Source organism: Folsomia candida, unplaced genomic scaffold, assembly GCF_002217175.1.
Source record: "Folsomia candida strain VU population unplaced genomic scaffold, ASM221717v1 Fcan01_Sc001, whole genome shotgun sequence".
NCBI classification, from domain to species: Eukaryota; Metazoa; Arthropoda; class Collembola; order Entomobryomorpha; family Isotomidae; genus Folsomia; species Folsomia candida.
The window spans coordinates 11,744,881-11,769,772 of NW_019091193.1; the positions used below are offsets into that span (position 1 = coordinate 11,744,881).

Consider the following 24,892-nt stretch of genomic DNA (forward strand, 5'->3'; position numbering starts at 1 on the left):
GCGGCTCAATGTAGGTTACTTTCCACAATGGTGCCAATAACTCACCAAGGAAAACATTGATTGTGGTTGTCTATCTGTATGATTGGCAGGGTGCTGGATATAGATACTTATATGTCCATTCACATATGTGTACGTGGTTTTCTTCGCTCGCCGAGGTCAGTTTATGGAGAAAGTTGCAAACTTTTAAACAATGTAGCTAAATTTAGTTAAAGACCAAGTAAACAACTGCCTACCTTTCCTTTATGTGATTTTGCAAAGAAAAGTGTGACCTAGTCAATTGTAAGCATCCATCTTGTTGTCTGTATCTAGGGAAAGGATTCTCCAGCTTACTTAGTGTACGTAGATACTGCCGTAGTGCCGGCAGGGATTGCATACAGATCGGAAAAGTCAATTTCCAATAAATGATAAGCCCAACCAAAGGAGAGAAATTTGATTTTGTTCTGATAAGGTCAGAATAAAACCCAACGAAATGAAAACTAAACCCAAGGTTTCCCAAAAAACCTGAGGCACAATAAAAGAGGGGGAATAGTTAAAGTCTAACAAAAATGACGAGAGAAAGTTCGGTGCAACATAATTTCGAGATGTAGTTGAGGTGACACGAAAGACGTTTCCCCAGATTACCTCTGGTGTGACAAAAAATGTTAGTCGGGGAGATATCGGTTACTTCGAGCAGCTTATTGTCACCTGTAATGACAGTTTTTTTGTGAATCTCCACAAAATGGCACGCAGAGGACATTTCAAGAGTTTTCTTTTTGTCAATTTTATCCAGGTTACGAAACGAGTTGGACTGTAACTCGGTTGTTTCCTTGCAAAGTAATTGTGACAAGGTTTTCACCAGTGTGGAACTCCGTACAGATTGGACAAATCTTATCCAACCCACACGTCAACTTTTCTTGGTCTCTATTCATTAAGCTAAATAAGTTGCAGGACCCCATGATTTTGTTGTGGATGAAAAGGAACATTAGTATTTTGGTCCTAAATATTAGTACAATGTTGAAGTTGAGTGGAAGGGTCAAAGAAATGGATGCAGTTTGAAGCACACGCGGGTGAAAGCAATAAACTAAAACGAATGTTCGCTCACCCTTCTGCCGTTCTGTGATTTATTTATTTATACTATTCCCACAGTTCCACAACCATTTTTTTGCGGAAAACACATCCTAAACATTGTACTCAGACGGTAAGACAGGAGTAGTGAGAGTGAGACAAATTCCCCAAACAAACCTCGAGTAAACCGCAGATATGCCACCGGAAAACCACTATTGCCACTGCCACTGCCACCACCACGATTGGAGACAGGAAAGGCAAAGACGTCGAATTCAACCTCTGTGTGGGTTCGTACATATGTAGCCCATTCAGCTCAGCCCGTGTGGTGTACAAAAGCAATAGGTTTCATAAGCTGAGCGTACATACCTGAGTTCACAAAAGTAAAGAATAATGCAATTGCTAAAAAAGGTTGAAAGTTACTTGATTTGTGTTTTGGGACTAAAAACTTTACATTACGGAAACTTTGCAGAGGAGGACACAGTCCTATTGACCCCTTCCTTTTGTACGTGAATTGTAAATTGCCTGATGCAGTCTACACAACCTTCGTGTCATCGTCTCTCGGTGAAAGCAATGTCATTGAAGTTTCCACCTCCATTTCCCTTCCATTTCGCAATTTCCATCCTCCGTAAAAACGAAATCCCTATGATGGCAATAAAGCCTACACGTTACGGGGATGGATGGTAAAAGCGGAAGGATACCTACAAGATCTATGTAAAATTGAGTGGATAAAACGTAGATGAGCTAAGAGATCTCTAAGAAGAGAGTGGAAATGGTGATGAAGGGACGACAATTCTACAAGATCCGGCAGCAGCACGTAAGCATGTTGAACTGATCCCGCTTTCAAGAACTTTTAATGGATCGACTGGTCTAAATAAATTAAATTAGTAGACTCAGCAAAGACACTAAAGCACCCTCAGTCCCGTTCCCATGATGCAAATGCACAAGGAGGAACAAAAGCAAAACATGGTCTACCCTTCCTTGTAATACGCAAAACTACCGTAGAGTGAATAAGCATCAAATGGACGAATGTTTTTCCAAAAAAACTTTCTCCTTCTTTTCTCTCTAACGAATTGACTTTGTTCACACTTTAAGAACAAGTGAAATGCGACAAATTTGCACGGATTGTCAAGAAGGTGTGCAAAAGTTGTTAATGCCGTTTCCAACTTTGTCATGCTGCGTACATACGTAAATAAGGATTAGTTGATTACTGGTAGCTTTTTGTGTGCCAATGGAGAGCAAACAAGCACCCATAAAGTAAGGGATCGTAAACCAATGAAATTCCTTTCCATGTAATAGTTTCAATATAAATAAATTTAATCCTTTCTTTAGGCGATTACGGATTATTTGCTCGTTAACGTCTTTGCTCAGGGAGGAATATATTTGCATCCAAGACTCAAAATCGATTTAGTTGATAATTACTAATCAGTCAGTGTCTCGACGGATGACTGATGGACTTGTCATGATAAACAAGGGGAGGATTGGAATGGTGATGGGCGACTTTTGGGAGTCAATACCTCCGTTTCTTTATCTGGGCAGAGCACTTTTGCTTTTAAAATATTAACGAGACACAAGTCTTGCTACTCAATCAGTTATCTGCCTTGTATACACTTTCAACTTTGACTCTGGGTCATGGTGGATCAGTCAGGTGGAGAGTGAAAGCAAGTTAGCCTGGAACAGAGCTCAATTCACAAAAGTGAGTCCGTTGTTGGTGAAAGCAACGGCCAGTACATATGTACGTGCTGGGTGGGTTGGTTTGGTGGGGTGGTCTCTCGACACTCGGTGTGGTGCATAGGTACGTAGGTACATACACATAGTAGCTAAATGCCACTGGGCTTAGTTTGCCCTGCCTGATTCAATAGGGCAGATGGATAGGAGGAGAGAGGAGGAAATAAAATGCATTACTTACGGGGTCGTATTATTGTACAGGAGAAAGTGGCTGGTTCAGCAGAAGACGAATGGCGAAGACTCTCCCGTTCTAGAGTTTAGCTCGTATTTTTGTCAGATTTGTTTTAAGAAGGGCTTGATATACTTGAGTCTGACTGACTGACTGGCTATTATACGTCTGTACGTAGATATACGTGTGTAGCTGCAGTCCTAGTCGCAAGCAAGTAGTTCACTTATTTATTGTCTGTTCAATCTCTCCTTCAGTGAAGGATGTAGGATAAAGATAAACAGAGATTGAAGCTAAAAAGTACATTAAGAAATCAATAGCTGATCGGCCAACAACCTCGAAATTTACCGTACCACCAAACTAAGTATGAAAGTAAGTTGGTTAACCACTACGGAAGTTATGAACCCATACCGAATAACTAAGTCTTTCACCTTGTGCTGCTTTCACATTTAGTCAAGTTCTTTTCTGTAGATTCTCGGTGGTGGGTTATTCCATCCGTGTTTGTTTTGGATTATAGGGTAAAAATTCTTATTATAACAGGAATACTTCACCAGAGATTCATCCGCTTCTTCAGGCTGTTGATGCTTCCTCTGGTACAATTGAGATGATACGAGGTAGTCGTGAAATTGTATGCATGTATCTTGCCAATTTTCCCCAGAAGAAGTGGGTGAAGGTGTAGCAAGAATTTTCAAATTATGCTGTGCCGTCTTGTTAGTACAAGAAGTATTTGCCTCAGAGCTGTGTGAACCAGTTAAGACATGCAAAACTGGAAGGAATACGTACTTCACACGAGTCAACACGAGGAGCAGCAGCTAGGACTTTCTGGACATGGGGTTTGAATTTCAAATCAGAGAAGTATAATTGAAACGGAGGAGGCGAGAATTGATAAATATTTTGATGGTAAACCGGAATTGAGAGGAGCAATGCAAATCCTTCTTTGAGTTGGTCGTCCGACTTGCCATGAATAATTCCCTTTCTCAATGAATTCCGTTTGTTTCCCTTTTGATCTGTGGTTCAGTCAGTCACTTTCAACGGTTGAAAGTTTCAACTTTTTATACACAAGGAACTGGATTTATTGAGTCATTTACATAAGAGACTGGCTCTCCAACAAAGACGTGAAACTGAGTCACTGTTTGCTGCTGATCCCAACATGCCAAAGAAAAATCTAACTTTGACTTGCTAATGTTGCACATTTCACTCTTTCTTCACACGGTCCGACTTGGGGTTATATGCACGTCAACCACTCATGGCTACTGTCACTTTTGAGGTTGCATGCGTTTTTTGCACATCTCTCTTATCCGACTGTCAACGTCCAGAGTTTTTGAGGTGCTTTGGATGAACAATTTTACGTATATTTTCTAGCGACCAGGTAATAATTTTTAATTGAAATTGCTGTTCTACAGTAATTGCGAATTGATTGCAGCTGAACTATAGTACTCGGTTACGGTTATATCGTTGTAATTATAACATTGGAGCTTAGTTATTTATATAATCATCAATGAAAGCAAGTCAAATATTTTCGAGTTCAAATTAATGTGCAGAAATTGTAGTATTGGAGGAAACTCACTACTCATCCAAACTCATTCAGTTCTGATAATATTCCTCAAGCTATTTGTACGCATTTAGTGAATCAATACTAATCGACATTGGATTGATAGATTGCTTGGGTGGCCTGAAGGAAGAAAACTAGGTCTTCTTCGAACTCTGAGATTTTAGTGTTGACTCCGGAGCTAGTTTATTGAAAGGGTGGTTTGAAAATTTAAATAGTCTCAATTCTCTTGGTGAAAGTTGGACTTCTGTTTATTGAGTATGCACAAGTACACTGTCTTCCACTTCAATTTCTGGCTGTGTTACAGCATTTGCTTTTGCTTGCTTTTGCTGGGTTGAGGTCGTCACTCTGTAGTGTCCGGACCGCAAAACTGAACTGCCACAGAATTCTACCCGGCTCCTGGGCTTTAACTGCTCCGGTTACGAGAAGGAAGACTTCTCACTGCATTTCCACTGTGAGAGAGAGGGAGAGAAAATTCAAGTGCACCAAATTCCAATGGTGGTCCAACACCATGCTTTCTCTTCAAATGTCTCCCACTTGGGCTGAGGATGGATCTCTGACGGATGTTGAGTTGTTTTAAAATGATTTTAAAATGCTGGGCAAGTAGGTGAATTGAATTCTTTATGGAAAACTACATACATTATTTCGTAGCAATTCCCAAATTATTTGCACTACAATTTACATCAAAACTAGTACAAGAAATCATTGTGGAGTTTATTTACTTGCAGTACTTTAATTAATTTGAGATATGTGGGTTATTTAGGATGATAGATTTCTGGAAAGATCAGTGTTCGAATGAGAACAAATACGAGAGTGAATCTTTGACTCGAGTGTATACAGGATACACGCAAGAGGTGAAAAGCTCGGTTAAGCAATGATGGCTGAGACGGATCATCAACCACCATTCTAATTCTCGGCACGGAAACGGGTTGCAATTTCTTTTGCAATCCGATCTGACCTTTTTAAACAAGAGGCAATCATTCACCATTCAATTGGAAGTCAAAGTATGGTCGAATGTGAAAAAAACAGAAATTCTGGACGCCCAATTTTTTTTAATTAAAGAGTAACCAAAGCTTAACGTTATAAAACAGTTTATAACAAATATTTTACGTGTTTACTTAATTGTTTTAGCTTCCAATCTAGTTTTATCAACTAATAACTTTATTCAATGCAAATTTTTTATACATGGTTCTTTACTGTTGCTGAAATCTACATCGTCAATAAATGATTGTACATACGAAATTTGCACATCCGGGAGGGAAATAAACTCCTATTTTGATGAGATGTGGGCCTTCACGATTTTGTTTGGCACATTTATCAGGAACTCAAATCTGGATTTACTGCAACACATTACAAATTGGAGAGCAGTCGTGCATGTCATTGTGGGACTGGACTCGCTGTATTAGAATGAAATTATGTATGCCCGTAACTTTCCCCAAGTTTGGTCTTTCTTTATATCGCCGCATATACGTACGTGTGTATACCTGTTGGATCAGTGGAACACAAGGTTTGCTTGCACACATACATGAATATTTTATTGCGAACAGTTCATTTTCCTAAAATTGAGACCGACAAGAGCGAAATGAATGAAACTGTTTTTGTCCTACGGTTCATGGAGGTTGCTTGAAAAGGATGAACACCTCGCAAGTCATAAAACTGTAATTGCTCGTCAAACTTGGTTTGCGAAGCTCGTTATCACAGACACATTATTGTAGACGACGAGGGTTTACTTTCACGAACACGCAATAAACTATTAAAAACGTATATGACTTGGCGTCAAAATTAATCCAACGTACGTAAAAATAATTGGTTACTTTATACATACATAGAACCCAACGTGCATATTAATATATTATTGCCTCGCCAGCTGGTGCAGTGCATATTTCTTGGGAACTTCCTATGATAACTGCATCTTCTGTTACCTATTCAGGATAGTTTTATCCAATAATAATGGTAGAAAAGACAAGGCACACTAACAAAATATGTACGACATTGTGTATCTTTATACTGTGCGGTTGGTCCACACTTACTTACTTTCTCGAATAATTATCTGATAGAGGTTCATATTTAACTTAATTAATAATTTATTGAGACATTTCGTTTATGCATAATTCAAGCTTTATTAGATATGTCAAGCCATGTGAAATTTAAGGCAAATTGAATAATAAAATTGCACGTACGCATGCTGCGTGCCATGGTACAGATTGGCAAGGTGGGTGAGTTGATGATGGAAAACTGATCCTTTAGGAAGACTAAGAAGAATGGAAAGGACCGATACTCGGGACATACGAGTTTCTTCATGTGTCAGTCAGTAGTGGTGGGGATGCGTTGTGTTGTTCTTCCGCCCCTTCTCGTACGCCTCGTGAGGAAACACATTATAGAAAATTGTGCGTGATACGAGCGGTGAAAGTGTACATTTGGAATTTAGTTTACACAAGGAAAATTTTATTCGCATTTTTATGATGATAGAATAGAAATGAAATGCTTTCTAGACGGGTGGTAAATTCGAGACGGGGCCTGGGGGCAAGAACCATTAACTCGTTGTTTCCAACTCGTTTGCCATGCTGCTACCTGCAGCTCCACAAACTTGTTGAGAATGGAAAGTGACACAAAATATGTAGATTTTACTTCTTACCCGTTTTAAAAATTTTAAACTTACATAAGGAAACCGTGTTTATTTTATAGTAATTATGATGTAAAAAACAATTATACCATAATTCTACGTATTATTTTTCCTTGATTTTGATTATGCGTAAACTCGTGAGAATACAGCGAGATGCTCAAATAACTAGATTACTCTAGGGTCTGCAGATACGAAACTTCTGAATAAAATTAAACTATGATTTGCATATATCATAATTCACAATCCATTTATAAGTGCAACAAGGCACACAAATATGATGCAAGTAATAAAAATAATCAAACTTAAATAGAATTTAGGACGATTACTTTAATCTAATTTAGGGCTCCTATCTACACGATTATTTTTATTTTAGAACAATATATGTAAGTAAATACATCTTGTTTCCATTAAATATATTTGAATCCCAGATTAAAGGTGAATTAGCCCTAGTTGGCTTTCTTTCTTTAACCTTCCCCCAAACTCGACATCCTCAATAATACAAAAAATGCATTCCACATCTATACATTTATTTGCCTCGTGGTCAGAAGATATATGAATATGAAGCCAAGTTGCATGGCTTATTTGTAAGTATGTATGCGACGATTCTTTTTTTTGCCACACAGAAAGTTTCGCCAGCCCATCAGAAAATTGCAATTCGTAGCAATGTCTTTTCCATGTTTTTAGGCCTAACGAAATCATGAAACTTTTTTATGGGGGGAAGAAGAGACGCAGACTTCGCATGGAGAAGACGGAGAAAGCGACGTCTTTACGGTTCCTTTGGAGCACGTTTGTTGGGTGAAGTACTTCTTCCCACGCTCCCCTCGCTCTCTCTCCTCGTTGCTGCCGGAGTGGATTGCTTGCTCTCTCGGTTTTCCTCATCCACTCTGATGCTTACTTATCCGAAGGACACCAATCTTGAATATTCTCGCCATTGCATACTTACATACCTACGTCGGGAGGAAGAAGTTGGATGGGAATCTGCACTTGGCTGAATTCTTACGCAACTTTCTCTCAGTCCTACTCCCAATCCGCCACGTTCAGGAAATTCCAAAACTGTGACGTGCAATCCAGTTTTTATTCATTTCATCAAATATAAGACAGAGACGGGACAAGAGAGCAGTGCGAAATACGAGTACACATAAATCGACCAAAGCATAAGAAGAAACTTAAAGACTGCAATAATGAGACTGACTGGACTGAAAGATGTCGGTCGAGAGAGAAATTTTTGCCATGGGAGAAACTTGGGTCATTGCGGCGTCTAACATTCCATCCTCTCTTCTTGGCCCCTTTATTCATGTGATGATCACTATATCGCATATATATCTAGTTATGTACGTACATACTTGTGCTATAGGTTTAGGTTGGTTTTGTGAAAGGGGATGTCACTCCTCAAGCCGAATGACTTGAACCATCGTAGGAATTTGGAATGTTGCTTCCTGTCCTGGACTTGTCCACTCAGTTCCTCTTCCCTCCAAGGATGATGTTGATGTTGAAAAGATGTGGTGTGCCTCGCAAAAGTCGTCGTCTCCCAGGGTGTCTTTATATTTTTAACTGCTGCTTGAGCTAGCACAGACAACTTTATTAGAGAAAAAAGTTGACTTTTCTTTAAATTGCTTCCATGGTCAAGTATATGTGTGTAGCTACAAACGGTGTAGTATGCACAATAATAAATCTGACAGAGACTCTGCAATGCAGGTTGGAGAACAGTTGAAGTACATTAGGTACATACTATGTTCATGACGTTTTCTTGGTAAAAATTTTAAATCGCCCGACAGTTTAAACCAAAGTATTTTATTAATATGTTATTCTGTTGAAAAAATTCAAGTGCATATTGCTTATTTACATTTTAATAAAAAACATCACTAAATATATATCAAAGTGCCAATTTCTTTAACAACTAATCCTAAGTAGTCACAATTCGAGTACTTTGTTTTAGCTATGTATATGCGATTAATTTGAAAATAATAGTTGTAAAGACGCTTAAAAGAATGTTATACTTCATTGTATGTTTTAATAACTCTGGCCAAGTCCCAATTAAGTCTGCCAATTTACACATGTAGGTATGAGTCATACAATGAAATGAATTTATATTTAGCTTGCGACTTGCAAGTCAACAGAGAACCGTCAATCAGAATCCATTATTCAGTCGAAAGTTACAACTTTGAGCAAAGTTGAGAAAGTCAATATTGTTATTGGAACGAGAGAAAAGGAACTTGCAGAATTTTCAGAAATCCAGGCTTCATACGAGCTGACCCTGCTATAGACCCCCGGAAAATCCTCGTGACCACAACCAGCTCCAAAAGAAACAATGCCGCAAAGAATGGTCTCTTGATTTTGAGATTTACACATTAACCCTCCCCCAGAGTCTCCTTGGCCTACGAAATGCATGTATGTAATTTTATGCAATTTCATGTATGTATGTACAGTTCATTTTCCAATGCCTTACAAGAGTCTTTCCCAGAAATTCCGGCGCACATCATTTCGTTCGTAATTTCCACGTGTTCTTTATATAAAAGGAAGCATCTCTCATTAGAAACGATTGGAACTGTTACCTTTTGTAACAGATTGGATGTGGCAGAGCTTCCCTCGACGGTCACGCCAAAGCCAGCAGTCGTTCCCGAGTCTACAAGATCCCAAGACGATTGCAACAATAATTTATCCATGATGTACTCTTTTGTAAACCTTAATAAATAACTCTTATACATATCCGTAGTGCTTGGTCATTCAATATTTACTTGGTATCACGGAAGACGTATTCGCAAGTTTGATCGGGCCCACCGACCTGGTCCAAGTCAGGTCGGATGCCAGTACAAGGATACAAATATCATTCTGGAAGGTATCTCTTCAATCAAGATTCACATTAAATTGTAATCATATTATATCACCCAAGGTATGCATATATTTATGTGTGTATTTTGCGTCAATGGTTATTACATATTGAACTCCTTGTGGCAATTAATCCTTGTGATGCTCCTTACTTGTCTTGTATCCTCCATGGCATTCATGTCATGGGCACCCCCAAGAACTTCATATTTGTTGGCATCGTCTTTCGCGTTTCCTATGCAATGCGCTGCGGTCAGAATTAAGTTTCTGTCAATGATTGTCCCTCCACAGACGAGACTCTGACTAGTCTTTCTTTGGATTCTTATCAACCAAGGAAATTCATGCGGAATCGCCTCCTCTCCTCCCACAATGCGAGACTCGTTATCAGGTACGTGTCGACTAGAAGAATCTACAGATCAGCACAGATTACGCAGTAATTATAAAGGCATACTCAATACAAGTAAGTACACAAACTGAGAATAATTAATGTTCTCTTACCGTTCCCCGTGATTCTCACTTCCATGCAAGAGCACAAGGTGAGGGTCCCTAAAAATATTATGAATGAATACATTTGAAAACTGTCGAGTCCTACAAGTAGTAACCCCACTACCCTTTGTCCTGCTATAAATTCGCGAAAACTATGACTTCATTGCGTCCTAAATGTGTCACCTAATTAACTTTATCTTATCGCAGTAATCATTTTATGATACAGCATACAGCAGCTTATCTTTGTAATGAAATGCCGATCTCCGGTGCTGGAACAAGGTGACAATATGTGCCCCAACCATGAGCAGAATATACGGTTTTACAAAACTGCATGCGTTCTCATTCAAATGACAATTTGTACACACGCTTTCTCTCTGTAAACCAGAATTCATTCATTCAGTTCATAGTCCATTCATTCATTCATTCATATGTGTACATACAGTATGTATATCAGACGAAGCTCAGAGTGGTGGTCGTCTCGAAATTCCCTAGTCTGCGAGGGAACGCTGTCAAACCGGAGGTTTGTTGATTCCGCATTTTGCATCGATTCTTGCCTCGCCAATTCACACTTGTCACCTTTCTGGCGTATCACGTTAGGACAAATTAGTTGCAATAGGATCAGCTTACAGCAGTTTGCGGAGGGGTGCGATGGAGGAGGAAACCACTTTGGTAAGAAAATGTATATGTAATTTGTAGTTATTTTTTTTTGTAAATCGACTCTAATAATTCCCATTTGTTTTCAGCAAAGTATGACTGAAGGTGTTGATATGATGGAGATTGCAGAGGAAGTTGTTGGTGAAGATGTTGGGTTGGACGAGGAGGACGAGGAAGAGATGACGAACGAGCTACTTTACGAGGAGGAGGTGATTCAAGAGGAGGACGTCGTTGACAGAGGGGGCGAAGGGGATTGTGACGACAAGGAAAATGCAGAAAGTGACGTCGCCGACACGGAGTTTCTTGAGGATGAAAATGGTGTTATGATGGAAATTACGAGGCGACGAATATCACAGGACCGTGAAGGGAATTGTTACTGGTATGAATGACTTAAATGAAATTAATGATCTATTGTAAAGAAAACAACTGTAAATAGCAATTACATAATAATGATAATATCATGTTAAGAGTAAATATTTTTTTATTTTGTATGTAGTGCGAAGGATCGTAACCTGAATATTGCAGAATTACTCTGCGCATCTTGCAATCGTTGGTTTCATGAATCCTGCATTGGTTATCAATTAGGAAAATTGGTCCCATTCATGACAAATTATGTGTTTATGTGCAAAAATTGTTCACCAACGGGATTAGAATCGTTCAGGAGGAGTCAAGCACGTAAGCAAAAGTGCATCCAATTTATTATGCGATAGCCTTATTTATAGTATTTTGTATATTTTTAATAGAATTCTCTCAAATGTGCTTTACTGTTTTGGCAAATTTGACGCAATACGCTGTCAAAGATGGGAGCAATAGAAGGTTGTTTTCCAAAGATAAGGATATTATCCCTTTTCTGGAAATGCACTGGGATGCTCTCACAACAACAACCAGACGCGTTACATCCTCATGGCATTCTACGGTACTCCAACAAAATGCAAGATTAATTTAATGTCAATTCAATATGAGACTCACAAAGTTTTGTTTTTTCTCAACGATATATGCAGGTTCTAAAAACTTTAACAAAAGATGTTGGGCCTCTTTATATCATTGATGAAGTGCTAGACGACCCTCTTGGTCCATATTTTGGATTAGCCTCATCTGATCTCACAACCATTAAACCAAACTATGATGCTATGATTAAAACTGGCCATTTGAAAGTGAATGATCCATCAAGTGCAGGTATAATCACTTATCAAGTTAATTTACAGCTCTTAGGCAATTATAGTTTTAGATTTTTGCCTTCCCACATTAATCTTTGTATTACTTTATGCATTACTAGGAGCAGGTGCAGCTTTGCGTGGTCGAGGTTCAAAGAGGAGAAATGTAATGGAAGGCGCTATCGTGAGTCAAGGCACCATTGCAAAGAAAACAAGGGGAGATGTTTTCAGTTCCAAAGCATTCCATGGATATCCACCCGACCATCCTTACAATAAAGACAACTTTAGATACTTATTAGCAGAACCAGACCCAAATGCACCTTTCCGGCAAGAATTTGATGAAAGTAGTGATGGGGCAGGCAAACCAATTCCAGGATTTTTATACCGAGTTCTTGTACCATGTTCGGTGCTATTAGCTCTTCACGATCGGGCCCCGCAGCTCAAAATCTCAGACGACAGATTATCTGTGACTGGAGATAAGGGTTACTCCATGGTTAGAGCTACTCATGGTAATTCGCACGAATTAAGCATATAATTTCATCAACAAACATAAAAGTTAATTAGATATGTACATATTTAGGCGTTAACCGAGGAGCATGGTACTTTGAAGCCACAATAACTGATCTTCCTGAAGGAGGAGCCACAAGGTTAGGATTTGGCCAGGCGCAGGCTAATCTTCAAGGGCCTCTAGGGTACGACAAGTTTGGCTACTCGTGGCGCTCGCGCTATGGAACTGCCTTCCACGTAGCAAAAGGAAAATCATTTTCAAAGGGTGGATACGGGTTAGGAGATGTCATTGGGCTCCTTATTGTACTGCCAGAGAAAAATAATAAAAATGCGCTGATCCCTGACTCGTTTAAAGACAAGGTAACTTTATATACATATATATTTCTTCAAATAATTATTTCAACATAGTTTACGTGCATTAATTCAATACACAAAATTACAGCCCCTTGTTCGATTTAAGTCGCATTTATATTATGAAGAGAAAGATGGTGCAGAAGCCTCTAAAAAGGATGATGCTGTACTTCCCATTCACCAATCTTCAATGATAATTGGTTTCAAAAATGGAGTTTGTCAAGGGGCTGCCTTCCAAAATATATCTGAGGGTACTTATTATCCCACGATATCTCTTTATAGAAATACAGTTGTACGTGTGAATTTTGGTCCGGAACCTTGGATGAAACCTGACACTGAAATTGATTATAAAATGGTAATTATAAATTAATTATAGCACAAAGCTGAAACATGAGTGATGAAGCATGATTGACGAATGTACATATGTTGCAGATATCCGAAAAAGCGGAGCAAGCAATTGTAGAACAAACCGTTGCTGATTTGGTCTTCCTCACCGAGTTCGATGGAAAATTAACACTAGATAATTATATTCATACGCAGAGTTAGAACGATCTGCGCTTATTTTAAGCCGAGCCATAGCTGTGGAATGGTTACGTATTTACATCATCTAACTGTCCGTCCATCTCAAGAAAGACAGAGTGGTCCACATTGGGTTTCAAAATTAAGACAGAAACAATGAAAACGACTACTGGCTCAGGTTATATGAAGTTTTGTGTTTAATAATAAAGATATATAATGTACGCATATTCTAAATTTGGAATTTAATGTGTGCATTTTACTGTTTTTATTCAATAAGTTGTAATCAATTTGTTCATTAGAATATTATTCTGCAATATCAAATGTTCATGAATTAGTCCTACTTTCTAACAATAAGTTCACATACAGTAATAAGCAATAAGGGAAATAAATGCCCAAATAGAGAAATTAAATGGGACAGATTTAATCGAGCCTGAGCGAATGCCCCACTTTCTACGTGGGCGTTTAGAGGTGGTCTCTGGAGATTGTGTGTTAATGAGACTAACAGTGATGGTATCGTCTAATATAGGTTCATGGGTTGTAAGGTTTATCTTGGGTTTTATTGTCGTCAATCTGACGTCCGGATTTTTACTATTTGCATCTTTAGTTTGTTCCCATATAATCCAATCAACGTAATAAGACATTTTTGTGTATACACCAGCGAATTCTTGACGAGCACAGCCAAACCCAAATGATACGACTCCACACAACGTGTCGCCAAACCGAACGTCATCGCACAGCAACGCGCCGCCGGAGTCTCCTGAAGAAATATTTTATTTTACACAAATAGTACTGATGAAATCATTTGACGTAGTTCTGTATACCTTGACAAGCATCTTTTCCTCCATTCTTATCAGCCGCACATATCATTTTTTCAGTGTGAAAATCTTTACCATACGTTTTAGAGCAATCAATATTAGGGAAAACCGACACGGTCACCTTAAAAATAGTTTGAATTTTGAATCATGAATTTACTAATAGGTATGAATATTGTATGCATGGCCGGGAGAGTATTACAAATATTCCTGGATAACAGGAGGTAGATACATACATAAAAATATTTTTACCTTCCTCAATACTGGGGACACTTGGGTGCTACCTTCAAATTTGTAGCATTAATGAATGAAATTATTACCTTTGGGATTTGAGAATGATAAATTCGAATTAGTGCTTACTAACCTTCCTCGAGAACCCCCCACCCTGCCGTCGTAACATTGCCTAATGAATTTGAAATTAATTAAATGGACCCATAATATTTTAGCTCGATCGAATACGTTTATAGCATATTTTTTCATATATGTACATACCTGCGGCGATAAAGTGAATAGATGGAAGTTGGAAGTTTTTAATAAATTCAGTGTAATTGAAGGGAGGAAAAACTTTGACCAAAGCGATATCGTTTTCAAACGTGGCCCTACGTATTTAATAATTTAGTCGATTAGTTGGAGTATGCACATAACTTTTCAAGACGAAATATGCCAAGATTGAGTGGACAAGATTCAGTAGCGTAAGATACTAAAAATTAAGATTCTGATGATTTAAAATTTATTAAAATGTTCAGAATGTATCGTCGACACAGTATCTTGGCCACCGCCACCTTTTTGAATGTAAAATATGAACCTACTTATTGTACTCCGGATGTTGGACAATTTTTACAGCGCTAACTGTTTGCTCTGTCCCTTCGAATTTTCTCAAGTCATGTTCCCCTGCAGTCAACTTAAAATCTGGTCTGGTTACACAATGGGCTACCGAAATAAATAAAATTATATAAGGGAGAAGAGCGTTTTTATATGCACAGCTCAGATTTTGATTCCTTTGGGATATGTTGCTGCACTATTTGAGTGAAAGAAGTGGAGGGTTTGAAGTCATGACCCCATTTTCGTCCGCCACACCCACTCAAAAGGATTACAGTCTCTAAAACCAGAATCTTCAAACGCACGTCAAAAATCCAGTTTTCATTGAAACTTAAAACATGTTCGTAATTCTGGATGTCATTTTATCATATCCATACCAAATTTGAACGCATCTAAAGGGCATCAAAATCTAAGCTGGACATATAAAGACGTTCTTCTCCGAGAATAAGCTCGAGTGATATATGCACATATGTACAACAAGGAATACGGTTCGGATCACGAACCTGCAGTCACAACCCAATATGTGTCTATTATACTTCCCCCGCAAAAGTGACCGTTCAACTGTTGGCCCCGAAATAATGATACGATGAATGGATATTCATTCCGTTTTGTCTCTATACCGCCAACAATTCGTGTCCGGCTAGGTCGACTAGTTGTAGTTGCGTTGCTGTTTGTCCATGCTAGATTGGATACCACAAAAAAATAATTACAGATGCAATTTTACTTTTTTACTGAGGTTCGCAAAAATAGTTATCGAGTAAGAAGCATATGTAAATATGTATCTATGTATATGTGTACCTCCAGGCGTATCTTTTTGCGCAGATATTATGACAAACACTTGAGTCAAGCAACAAATCACAGAAAAACTAAATATCTTCAACAGCAGATTCATAATTAGTATTTAAATTTCACATTAATCACTCTGCTCGTGGTATATATATGCGAATTAAGTTATAGTATTCTACTGGAACTCAACCTGTAACTGCATGAATGAAATATTATTGAGGTGAGAAATGCCACACATTCGTCATAAATGTTTGCCTAAGAGTAATAATGACTCAAATACTTGGTAAGCTCCACAGCCAAGGCTAGTGAGCTTACCGAACACAAACTCTTCGCTATCTTTAATTATCTTTCTGATAACATGTTTTTATAGTTTGTACAACGGAAACTCAGAACAAAAGAGATGAGTACATACATAATCAGAGTATATAAGTCACGGTTGATTGTTGATTGTATTTATGAAGTATTTCAAATTATTATCTGTTCTAAAGTAGTTTTTCTCGTAGTTATTTATTACGTTTATATTGGTATCGGCTGCAATTCACGTTAGCATTATTGTTTCTGCATTCTCTGCCGGTAAATCGCGTCTAGATTTTCATTTTATATCGGAAAAACCAGTAAACAATGAACCTGAAGAATACATATATGTACGTATTTATGTATTTATACAAGTGCGTGCAAAATTAATTAATGAAATGGTATCGATGTCCCTCAATTTTTTGGTAGTCTTTCGGACTTTTTCTGATGATTTCTTGCCCTGGGATTTATTTATTAAACCTATCACGTACAACGGAATAAAATAATATAAAATAAATATCTAAAAAGATGTAGAAATATACAATGACATAAAATTGTTCATGACATTTGACATTGTACATACTGCATCATACAGTCTGCCAGTAGTACATGCTCATGTAGCAGTGTTCTTTTTCCATCTCCATGGGATATGCACATGTATGCACATGTAAATTACCTCGAGAAAATGTAGAAATGCTTAACTTGGTATCATAATTTTTGTGGTCTGACAATTTAATTCTGCGACAGACTTTTTCGAAAAAAATGATTCAATGCAGGTGGTGTCAATGTTCTAGAAGGACGGTTGTAATGCTGATCGCACTCATTTCTGTTGTGGTAATGCAGAGTTAACTTTCAGAATAAGATAATCACCTTTAATTATTTTAAACAATTAACTTTGTAGTAAAGTCACCCTCAAAATTGCGATTATATACAAAATAACTTTATTCTTGATTGATTTCTAGCATTTCATATTGGAAAGTGTGGCAGTGATTCTTGTTGGCGAAGAACATCGGACTATGATTTCGTCCACGGCACCATATTTTTACAGTAATCAAATCATTCATTCGATTCTATAACAAGAATTTGCATACTTCTGACTGAATCACACCTTTGACATAATTTACAGCTATGGTAGCAGCTCAGATTTTCACAATATTGGTATCGATTCTTTTGGGAATTGGAGCATATTCAGTAATTTTGTATTCAACTCACTATAAATAGATTGAAGTAATATGAAATTGATTAGAATATTGGTTGCAGCAAATCTTCTGGTTTTGCATTCCTTGGCTCTTTACTACTTTCCTGAATCTCATGTACCACTGCTACATCCTAATCGTCTTGCTCATAAAAATGATGGTGCTGTTCGACATGATTCAACCTTTCAAAGGCATTGTCATCCATTACCAAGTATACCACCCACTACTACTATACTTATCCCACTATAATTATTTATTGGTACTTATTATACCGAGCATTTCTTTGTAGAATAAGCATGAAGGTCAAGAAGAAGAAGTCGATGAAAAGTCAGAGGATCATGGAGAGGAACAGTCAGAGGACCATCCACCGAGAAAGAGGAAATGTTAAGTAAAAAAAACATTTGTGTACACGAAAAAACTGTTAGTTGATTATCGGAACATTACAATTTAGTTTGATGAAATAAATCGATTGAGCCAATGGACGCTCCTAATTTGAGATATTGTTATAAATTGGGATGCTTCTTTTTGCCCCCTTTTAATAAATAGTTAGTTAACTGTCATACCTTCCAACCAAAATCGCAATGTCGAACTCTTTCATTCCTTACGACGAGTGTCTTTACATTTGCTGGCATCTGCCTGGTTGTAGTATGCTGCTCAACGCTGGGGGGCAAGGACGACCCTCCAAAATGGAATTTGGCCAAACTGGAAGACAGCGACGAAGAGGGTCAAGTCGAACGTGATAACGTGACTCTTTTATTGAGTTGGTTTAAAATTCTAATAATTATGCAAATAACCAAATGTGATATCGGGCAACTAACTAACTAAATATGTAATAATCCTTTTATTATAGCAGTGACCGTGTTATCGATTCTTGCATCAATCGTATCCATTCTTATGCTAGTAGCAACATTTAATGTAAATGGAACTCTTGTTTATGTATAAACATATATCGCATAATTCTATATATTAATTAATTGCACATGAATTATTTTCAGACCAATATGTGGCTGACAATTCCCTACTGGCTCATGATTTTGGCCCTTTGTGGTGAATATCTCTACCAATTGCTGTACTTTGGATTTTGTTTAGGAAAATGTCGTGTCGATCCTGAAGATTTGACGAATACTAAGCGCCCCACACCTTTCGCCAAAAATGTTATACATGGTGGAGGGGGCAACTACATCGTATCGTCTTTATTAATGCTGGCTTTACTTGTTTTCGCATTCATGCCGTCATTTGGATTTTTCCTCGAATGCAAGGCCAAAAGGGATGAAAAATTGAAAAAGAAACCACCACCACCTCCGCCGCCGCCGCCTCCTCCTCCCCCTGCAGCTGCGCCAGTTCCAGTTCCTCCGGCCCCAGCTGGACCCCCAGCGGCATCTCCGCCAGCATGATCACACTCGAAAGCAATGACTACAATAACAATAGATTTGACTAGAAAACTTTCTACGTAAGAACAGAACATTGCTGATACATAATTAGAACTCGTTACGAAATCTTGAAAATGAGACAAAATTTGTTACGTAATGCTTCAACTTTCACTTCATTATTGTATCAAACTTGGTAATATGCACAAATAAATACAAGTAACGACCCATTCGAATATTATTTATAAATTGGTCGCATTCCCATTCTGCTTCGCACTTAAAGCAATTATCAAATCATTTTTCATTCAAGTGAAAATATTTAGAAATATTTCGAATATAAATATCATGAAATTTTATTTTACAACAACATTTCTCATCACTTTACTTAACTTTAATTTGTCAAGTCCTCTTGTACAAATTCAACGTAAGTCGTGAAATATAAAAAATTCTATTGAAACCAAAATTAATTGCCCTATTTTTGTGTGTAGATGCCGTATTGGAGGATTATTACAAATCGTCTGCCGTTGATAAAGGAGAAACCCGGGTCATAACCAAGGAGAATTTGACTGCTTGGGAGTTGTACGTGCTCAATGACCTTATGTTTCAGATTGCAATGAAGAAATGCACTAAAGTCAACCGTCCTGCGGCAATTTACTTGAAAGACTTTGTAACACAATCATTGAAACAAGGCCAAACTGATCAACCTCAGAGTCCAGAATTTCTACCAACATATTCTAAATTGGTGGGATGTTTCGATTATTTGAATGCCATGTCCAAGACCCCCAGAAAGAAACTGGATGAGTCGGTTACATTTGTCAATAAGGGGCCCGAAAATAAGATAGTTATTGTTAATCCCAAACCTCATAAACTAAAGTACACTAGGCGAGATCATGAAAACGGGAACTTTATCTGGATTAACAAAGTATCAAACATGGTCTCTAAACTATGGAAGAGGGATTCAGTAACAACTGAGGACCCAGTAAATGTTCCCCCACAGACAGATATAGAACGAAGTATTCGTAAAGATTCACAAGCAAAACGAAAATTTCATAAATTTCTCCTTAATATTAATCGAGTTGTACGTACTTCGTGCCCAAGCGAATTACAGCCGGCTGGTTATTTTTCCAAAGCTGTCATCAATGACATCATGTCATGGGTTTCGCGTGATGTTCACGGATTAACGGCCACGGCCTTGAAATACTTTCAAAGTAAATCCATTCTTGATGAAATTGGTGATTGCTTAAAAACTTTGTAACTATTAAATAACCTAAAAATGTGCATGAATGCTTAAAAATTAATCACATGAATTAAACCATCATCACAAGCCTTTATTGTCGTCGGAATGTTCCTGCAAGCTGAGCAAGAGAGTAATTATATAGTTTACATGTGTTTGATAATCTCAATTCATAATTGATGCTTGGTTTCGCACATTATTTAAAAGAGGAACACAATTTTAGCAATTCACAATACTGTTCTATAAATCTATTAATATTCATTTTATATTAATAGATATAAAATGAATGAATGAATGAATGAATGATTTAATTTTCGATACAGTATCGAAAATTAAACTAAAATTAACAGTTGTACCCACCATGTCATCAGATAATTATTAATCACAAATCACAAAAAAAAATATTTGGTTTAGCACCATGAAACAAAGTTTAGTACCATTCAATGTAGTAGTAGGAAAAACAAGTCGCAATAAAAAACTAAAGCAATCTTCTCAACAGCTTCATATTTATCAATCTGTTTGTTTAGTAGATACAGGTATCTTATCATCGACATGCATGATATCAGCTATATAAAATCTCCTGGTATTATTGTCTGGTCCGGCATGTAAAAGTCCGATCTGTAATAATTGTTGCTACCATCACTATTTCGCAAAACTGCTAGCGTTTATGTTGCGTTGCTAATTTTGTAAAACTAAACTGTTTAGTGGGATGTTTCAAGTTTTTTGTATTTTTTTGGTAAAACATCTAAATGTGATTGAATTGTTCTAGTTTGTTCTACTTTTTGACCCCAAGAAGAAATTCTGCCACGCCAAAGAAGTACACCATCTGTAAAACACAAAAATTAAATCAGGTTCAAATACGGTTCGATAAGTACTGGCTTATGGAAGTAAGTTAAATATATATAAACCTGTGCAATTCCGAATAAAGGAGCGATGACGATCATGCGACAGGCAGCACCCTTGAGAAAATAAGATGATACATTAATTATCAATGGTAATGTGTAATTTTGTATCTCGTCATTCGTTTTACATTTATGTTTAAGTTTATGCCTATTTACCTTGAGGAAGGCAGACGGTCCCTCATGTTTCATGATTTTCCTGTGCAACACAAAAATTTAATTTTACGTATAATGTGACTATTAAATAAAGGATTACGCAAGATTATAAAAACACTAACACAAAAGCGTCTGGGACGTTTGCGTAAGATGCCTCTCCTTTGGCCTTCTTCAATAGCTGAAGTCTGGTTTTGACAACATCAAATGGGTTTACTGCGGCTGCAGAGATAGATCCAGCAGCCATACCACTTAGGAATGAATGATAACCGACAAAATTAATTAATTTTGCACTTTGACTTGTATCGAACTTAATATGTTTTTAAGCTGTACCTTAGGAATGTCCAATAAAATACTGCTTCATCCGACTTGCCAGCCTAAAACATGTTAAGAAAATAAAATACACATAAATATAAGTAAATATATAGTAATCGTATATGTAAGCTACGTACGTATATACATAAAGATAAACCTTTTTTAATGTACCTTTCTCGGCCCCAAGTTGTTGAGATTTGCAAACAATGGGAAATAAATAACTGAGAATGACACATCACGCAGCATTGTAGCTGAATTGACAAAAAAAAATATAGTAAAGAAAACCTCATTAGTCCCCATTATATCAAGTAATATTTTCTTACCTCCAGTTCCCTTATACAATCCAGTGATTCCTTTAGTTTTGATTAGGTCCAACGCAATACTTGTCGCTAATAATGCAACATAAGTTTGATTAGGGCAATAAAAAAATATCTGTGTAACCGATAAAGCGAATGAATAGAAATCAAATAGCAGTGGTTATCTTGCTTTGGAAACAAATAAACTAACCAGAGAGTTTTTGAACGGGTGCTGCAACTCCTCCTCCTGCTGTTGCTGGAGCTAATTTTGCCTGAGCAGCGACTCGACCAGCATCTTGCAATTGAATTTTTAATAATTCCATGGGGGTTGTAATAATAATTTGACAAAAACCAGCGGATCCTCCGGCTAACATTTCTATAAAAAATTATTTCAAAAAAAGTTTTACATAAGAGGCTCCTAAATACTAGAAACAAGATATTTTTCAAAGTTCAACCACAAGTCCCAGAGATTTAAGTTTATGTCATCCTGTCCTCACCTCTAGTCACTGGAAGTCGACCATCCTTAGTTTTGAGATGATGTCGAAAGTAATCATTTGCAGCAAGTTTTATTGCCTTCTCTGGTGTAATAAGAAGAATGTTAACCCCAGAACCTCGATACATGCCAAAATATCCCTCAGTCCTGTAGGTTTTCTTAAAACAGTCGACCCTAAGAAAGTATTACAAGTTGTAGTGTTGGACATTGAAATAAATTTGAAAATGCTTCAAAGTATTTAATATGTGTACATACATGGAACTGTACATTTTCTCTCCATTTGGACCAACCTGTTGGTTTTGCAACCTGGTTTTGACTAAATCCAGTGGAAAGACGCAGGACACGCCTATGATTCCAGCAATACCTCCATTTATGATCTTGGGAACCAATCTGAAATTAATATCAGGATGGGGGATCGTTAAAGTTGTCTCGCCTGCAAATTTTACTCCTTTGTAATGTAAAAGTTGTAATGCCATTACAACTTTTTTTCGATTTACACAAGAGGTATCAGTCCTCCGTCCCCCGCAACGTGCGAATAAATATTAGTCTTTAAATAATTAAGTAACGACAATGACTCGGCAGATTTTGTAAAATATTCAAACGACAAAGTAGTAAACTTATAAAGCGAGGTGACTATGCTAAACCCTACCAGACAAGAGCCAGACATTGGATGCAATAGTAAAACAGATCTTGACGCTCGACGAACTTGCATCGTATTCGACTTTCACCCTATGAGATCACATCACAATTGCAGCAACCTATTTAATCGGTCTATTTTTAAAATGCGTGGATCACTGCCAACAAACCCATACGCAAGTAAAAAAAAATCAACAGGGGCACCTACTCTGAGAAAATAACGGAAGTTCATTCTATTGGGAAACCCCGAAAACTGATTAGCTCGCTACATACGTATGGTCTCCAGAGTTGACTTAAGTATTACAACATTTAATTTGCATACGACTTACGAAAATTCTTGGGCTGCTGAAGCAGAGGTCATCTTCACGCCTGTATCTTCACGTGCTGCCAATTGTGTCGCCATTCTTTAGAAATGTTAGGGTTATATAGTATTTTTAAATGACTTTTAAACAAATTCTTGTTCAGTATAAAGTAATAGCTTACATTTTGGGAAAAAATGTACCGAGTATTAAGTTATGACGCTGGACTTTTGAGATACCGACACTGATGTGTTTAAAATCACTCTTGCAATTGGAATAACTGACTGACTGTTAAGTGGTTAGTGTACTGTTGCGCAAATTAAATGCTAATGTAATTACATATAGAGGTTGGATTAAGCCTACTTGAATAGCTATAATGTACCACAAAATTACTTAGTTAAACATTTGTTATGACTGACTGACTGACTTAGTGTTCCAAATGTATAAGTATTATAATATATTCGTTTCCTCCTGTGTGTTTTTCTTCAATGGAAGAAAAAGAGTATTGCTTTTAAAAGGTGACTTTCAAGCTGTGTGCTATTTGTTTAAAATTTGAAACACCGAGGTTTTTTTGAAAGTGTTAAATGTTCTTATTTTTAATTTGGAAGAGCTCACAAATCATTCATACATGACACACTTATGACTTGTTTACAGATGTCAACGTCTTGGCAAAAGTTGTATATTTAACTTTTCTTTCCCAGTTGCAGCACGTCCGAACAATTCCGAATATTACTTTTTGGATATTATTTATCTTCACTCGTTCTCGTAAAGACCCGACGAAAACGAAATTCCTAGAACAGATGATCAAAAAAATGAAATAATAAATTTAGTACATACATAGGTCACAAATTTACAGTATTGCAGTGAACAATCTAAATTGCATAATTTGTGATAACCCACCACGTGCTTGGCAAGTTCAAAGGAAACTGGTTTGATCCCAGTAAAAATGAACAGAACCATTTTACACAGCAATAACTGGAGGATGGACCCATCAATTATGCATGTATATTAACCGACTGATCCATGCTCAAGGCCAACTCTTTTATCATCAAGTAGAAGAGTTAATTGCCATTTCCATTACTTCACTCACTATGGTAGTCTACTGTGCAAAGATGGTTCAAAACGATGTCAAATAATACTGCATTCTGCTTTATTGCACAGAGACAGTTAAATTTTAGGCGTATACAAAATAAATTTGTATGGCTAGAATTATATTACTATCATGTCTAAACTTATAAAAATTAAATAAACAAATGGAGAATTTCTATAAATCAAACTTTCGAAATTCGAATATTCTCGGATTTGGAAGAGAAAATAATATACATAGGTAAATACCTGATTATTACTTCACTCACGGAAAGCCTTCACTGGAAATTGTTTTAGTGAACTGCTGCCTGTGGACTGAAGTAAGGATAATGAAGAAATGCAATTTCTTGGCTAGAACCATTGTAATTATTTCACACGGCAGAGTATATTATGCAATATTTTAATAAGGAATTTAAATTTGAGTGAGGCCTTGAGTGAGGCCGTGTGGGAAAGAGGTAAACAAATTATGAGAGGCAGAGGCAGTCGGATTGAGGTGGGTGAGTCTGCTAAATCCTACATAAAGTGAAAGTTGGAGAAAGTCAGCTTCTCGTTGAAGGCAGAGAGTTACTTTTACGTCACAAACCAAACTTGAGTGAAAAAATCAAT

At 37.3% G+C, this 24,892-nt stretch overlaps 7 protein-coding genes and 1 long non-coding RNA gene across 9 annotated transcripts in view; 4 read left to right on the top strand and 4 right to left on the bottom strand.

Annotated features, from left to right (window-relative positions):
- LOC110841884 (zwei Ig domain protein zig-8) overlaps window positions 1-4,991 on the bottom strand; it is a 34,567-nt gene extending 29,576 nt beyond the window's left edge. The window contains exon 1 of the mRNA XM_022087583.2: window positions 2,951-4,991. The gene's annotated coding sequence lies outside the window, so the exon portion shown is untranslated. The remainder of the gene's footprint in view (window positions 1-2,950) is intronic.
- A 4,105-nt stretch (window positions 4,992-9,096) lies between these two features.
- Window positions 9,097-10,602, bottom strand: LOC110849985 (trypsin-1). The gene is made up of 5 exons (XM_022097475.2): window positions 10,429-10,602; window positions 10,042-10,339; window positions 9,843-9,949; window positions 9,554-9,730; window positions 9,097-9,482 (listed from the first exon to the last, which is right to left on the bottom strand). Exons 1-5 carry the CDS (start codon window positions 10,499-10,501, stop codon window positions 9,250-9,252), a joined length of 888 nt encoding a protein of 295 aa, XP_021953167.1. The 5' UTR covers window positions 10,502-10,602; the 3' UTR covers window positions 9,097-9,249.
- Window positions 10,603-10,919: 317 nt separating this feature from the next.
- LOC110849966 (set1/Ash2 histone methyltransferase complex subunit ASH2) lies at window positions 10,920-13,877 on the top strand. The gene is made up of 9 exons (XM_022097452.2): window positions 10,920-11,085; window positions 11,160-11,449; window positions 11,567-11,745; window positions 11,814-11,986; window positions 12,072-12,246; window positions 12,347-12,733; window positions 12,805-13,091; window positions 13,174-13,437; window positions 13,515-13,877. The coding sequence occupies exons 1-9, from the start codon at window positions 11,065-11,067 to the stop codon at window positions 13,626-13,628; spliced, it is 1,890 nt and encodes a 629-aa protein (XP_021953144.1). The 5' UTR covers window positions 10,920-11,064; the 3' UTR covers window positions 13,629-13,877.
- LOC110849975 (trypsin-1) lies at window positions 13,836-16,268 on the bottom strand. Its single transcript, XM_022097464.2, has 8 exons — window positions 16,031-16,268; window positions 15,736-15,912; window positions 15,223-15,343; window positions 14,906-15,012; window positions 14,778-14,816; window positions 14,666-14,697; window positions 14,423-14,537; window positions 13,836-14,358 (listed from the first exon to the last, which is right to left on the bottom strand). Exons 1-8 carry the CDS (start codon window positions 16,122-16,124, stop codon window positions 13,958-13,960), a joined length of 1,086 nt encoding a protein of 361 aa, XP_021953156.1. The 5' UTR covers window positions 16,125-16,268; the 3' UTR covers window positions 13,836-13,957.
- Window positions 16,269-16,450: 182 nt separating this feature from the next.
- LOC110842299 lies at window positions 16,451-18,006 on the top strand. The gene is made up of 5 exons (XM_022088006.2): window positions 16,451-17,146; window positions 17,275-17,359; window positions 17,439-17,503; window positions 17,573-17,719; window positions 17,798-18,006. Exons 1-5 carry the CDS (start codon window positions 17,075-17,077, stop codon window positions 17,894-17,896), a joined length of 468 nt encoding a protein of 155 aa, XP_021943698.1. The 5' UTR covers window positions 16,451-17,074; the 3' UTR covers window positions 17,897-18,006.
- Window positions 18,007-18,061: 55 nt separating this feature from the next.
- On the top strand, window positions 18,062-19,089 carry LOC118436489 (zinc finger protein 341-like). Its single transcript, XM_035854677.1, has 3 exons — window positions 18,062-18,268; window positions 18,359-18,423; window positions 18,504-19,089. Exons 2-3 carry the CDS (start codon window positions 18,403-18,405, stop codon window positions 18,900-18,902), a joined length of 420 nt encoding a protein of 139 aa, XP_035710570.1. The 5' UTR covers window positions 18,062-18,268; window positions 18,359-18,402; the 3' UTR covers window positions 18,903-19,089.
- Window positions 19,090-20,182: 1,093 nt separating this feature from the next.
- On the bottom strand, window positions 20,183-24,803 carry LOC110853085 (mitochondrial glutamate carrier 1). Of its 2 annotated transcripts, none has more exons than XM_022101319.2 (13): window positions 24,536-24,803; window positions 23,385-23,991; window positions 23,231-23,305; window positions 22,521-22,655; window positions 22,270-22,439; window positions 21,984-22,148; window positions 21,800-21,865; window positions 21,648-21,727; window positions 21,495-21,538; window positions 21,287-21,412; window positions 21,168-21,207; window positions 21,018-21,068; window positions 20,183-20,935 (listed from the first exon to the last, which is right to left on the bottom strand). In XM_022101319.2, the coding sequence occupies exons 3-13, from the start codon at window positions 23,302-23,304 to the stop codon at window positions 20,885-20,887; spliced, it is 1,002 nt and encodes a 333-aa protein (XP_021957011.1). In that variant the 5' UTR covers window position 23,305; window positions 23,385-23,991; window positions 24,536-24,803; the 3' UTR covers window positions 20,183-20,884. The 2 variants fall into 2 exon arrangements, with proteins under 2 accessions (XP_021957011.1, XP_035709669.1); XM_035853776.1 differs by lacking the exon at window positions 24,536-24,803 and adding an exon at window positions 24,101-24,234.
- LOC118436217 lies at window positions 20,933-21,423 on the top strand. The gene is made up of 2 exons (XR_004835288.1): window positions 20,933-21,103; window positions 21,259-21,423. It is a non-coding gene; the product is annotated as an uncharacterized LOC118436217 (long non-coding RNA).
- Window positions 24,804-24,892: the final 89 nt, after the last annotated feature.

Coding starts and splice junctions, on each gene's coding strand:
- LOC110849985 (XM_022097475.2), bottom strand. CDS start 10,501: ATGTATTCATTCATAATATTTTTAGGGACCCTCACCTTGTGCTCTTGC. Junction 10,340..10,428: donor AGTGAGAATCACGGGGAACG/GTAAGAGAACAT, acceptor GCTGATCTGTAG/ATTCTTCTAGTCGACACGTA. Junction 9,483..9,553: donor AATTTCTGGGAAAGACTCTT/GTAAGGCATTGG, acceptor TGCATTTCGTAG/GCCAAGGAGACTCTGGGGGA.
- LOC110849966 (XM_022097452.2), top strand. CDS start 11,065: ATGGAGGAGGAAACCACTTTG. Junction 11,086..11,159: donor TGGAGGAGGAAACCACTTTG/GTAAGAAAATGT, acceptor ATTTGTTTTCAG/CAAAGTATGACTGAAGGTGT. Junction 12,247..12,346: donor GAATGATCCATCAAGTGCAG/GTATAATCACTT, acceptor ATGCATTACTAG/GAGCAGGTGCAGCTTTGCGT.
- LOC110849975 (XM_022097464.2), bottom strand. CDS start 16,124: ATGAATCTGCTGTTGAAGATATTTAGTTTTTCTGTGATTTGTTGCTTG. Junction 15,344..15,735: donor ATATTGGGTTGTGACTGCAG/GTTCGTGATCCG, acceptor TTATTTCGGTAG/CCCATTGTGTAACCAGACCA. Junction 14,698..14,777: donor GTGGGGGGTTCTCGAGGAAG/GTTAGTAAGCAC, acceptor ACAAATTTGAAG/GTAGCACCCAAGTGTCCCCA.
- LOC110842299 (XM_022088006.2), top strand. CDS start 17,075: ATGATTCAATGCAGGTGGTGTCAATGTTCTAGAAGGACGGTTGTAATG. Junction 17,504..17,572: donor TGGGAATTGGAGCATATTCA/GTAATTTTGTAT, acceptor TATTGGTTGCAG/CAAATCTTCTGGTTTTGCAT. Junction 17,720..17,797: donor GCATTGTCATCCATTACCAA/GTATACCACCCA, acceptor ATTTCTTTGTAG/AATAAGCATGAAGGTCAAGA.
- LOC118436489 (XM_035854677.1), top strand. CDS start 18,403: ATGCTAGTAGCAACATTTAAT. Junction 18,424..18,503: donor TGCTAGTAGCAACATTTAAT/GTAAATGGAACT, acceptor AATTATTTTCAG/ACCAATATGTGGCTGACAAT.
- LOC110853085 (XM_022101319.2), bottom strand. CDS start 23,304: ATGGCGACACAATTGGCAGCACGTGAAGATACAGGCGTGAAGATGACC. Junction 22,656..23,230: donor TCAGCAGCCCAAGAATTTTC/GTAAGTCGTATG, acceptor TATTAATTTCAG/ATTGGTTCCCAAGATCATAA. Junction 21,069..21,167: donor GACCGTCTGCCTTCCTCAAG/GTAAATAGGCAT, acceptor TATTTTCTCAAG/GGTGCTGCCTGTCGCATGAT.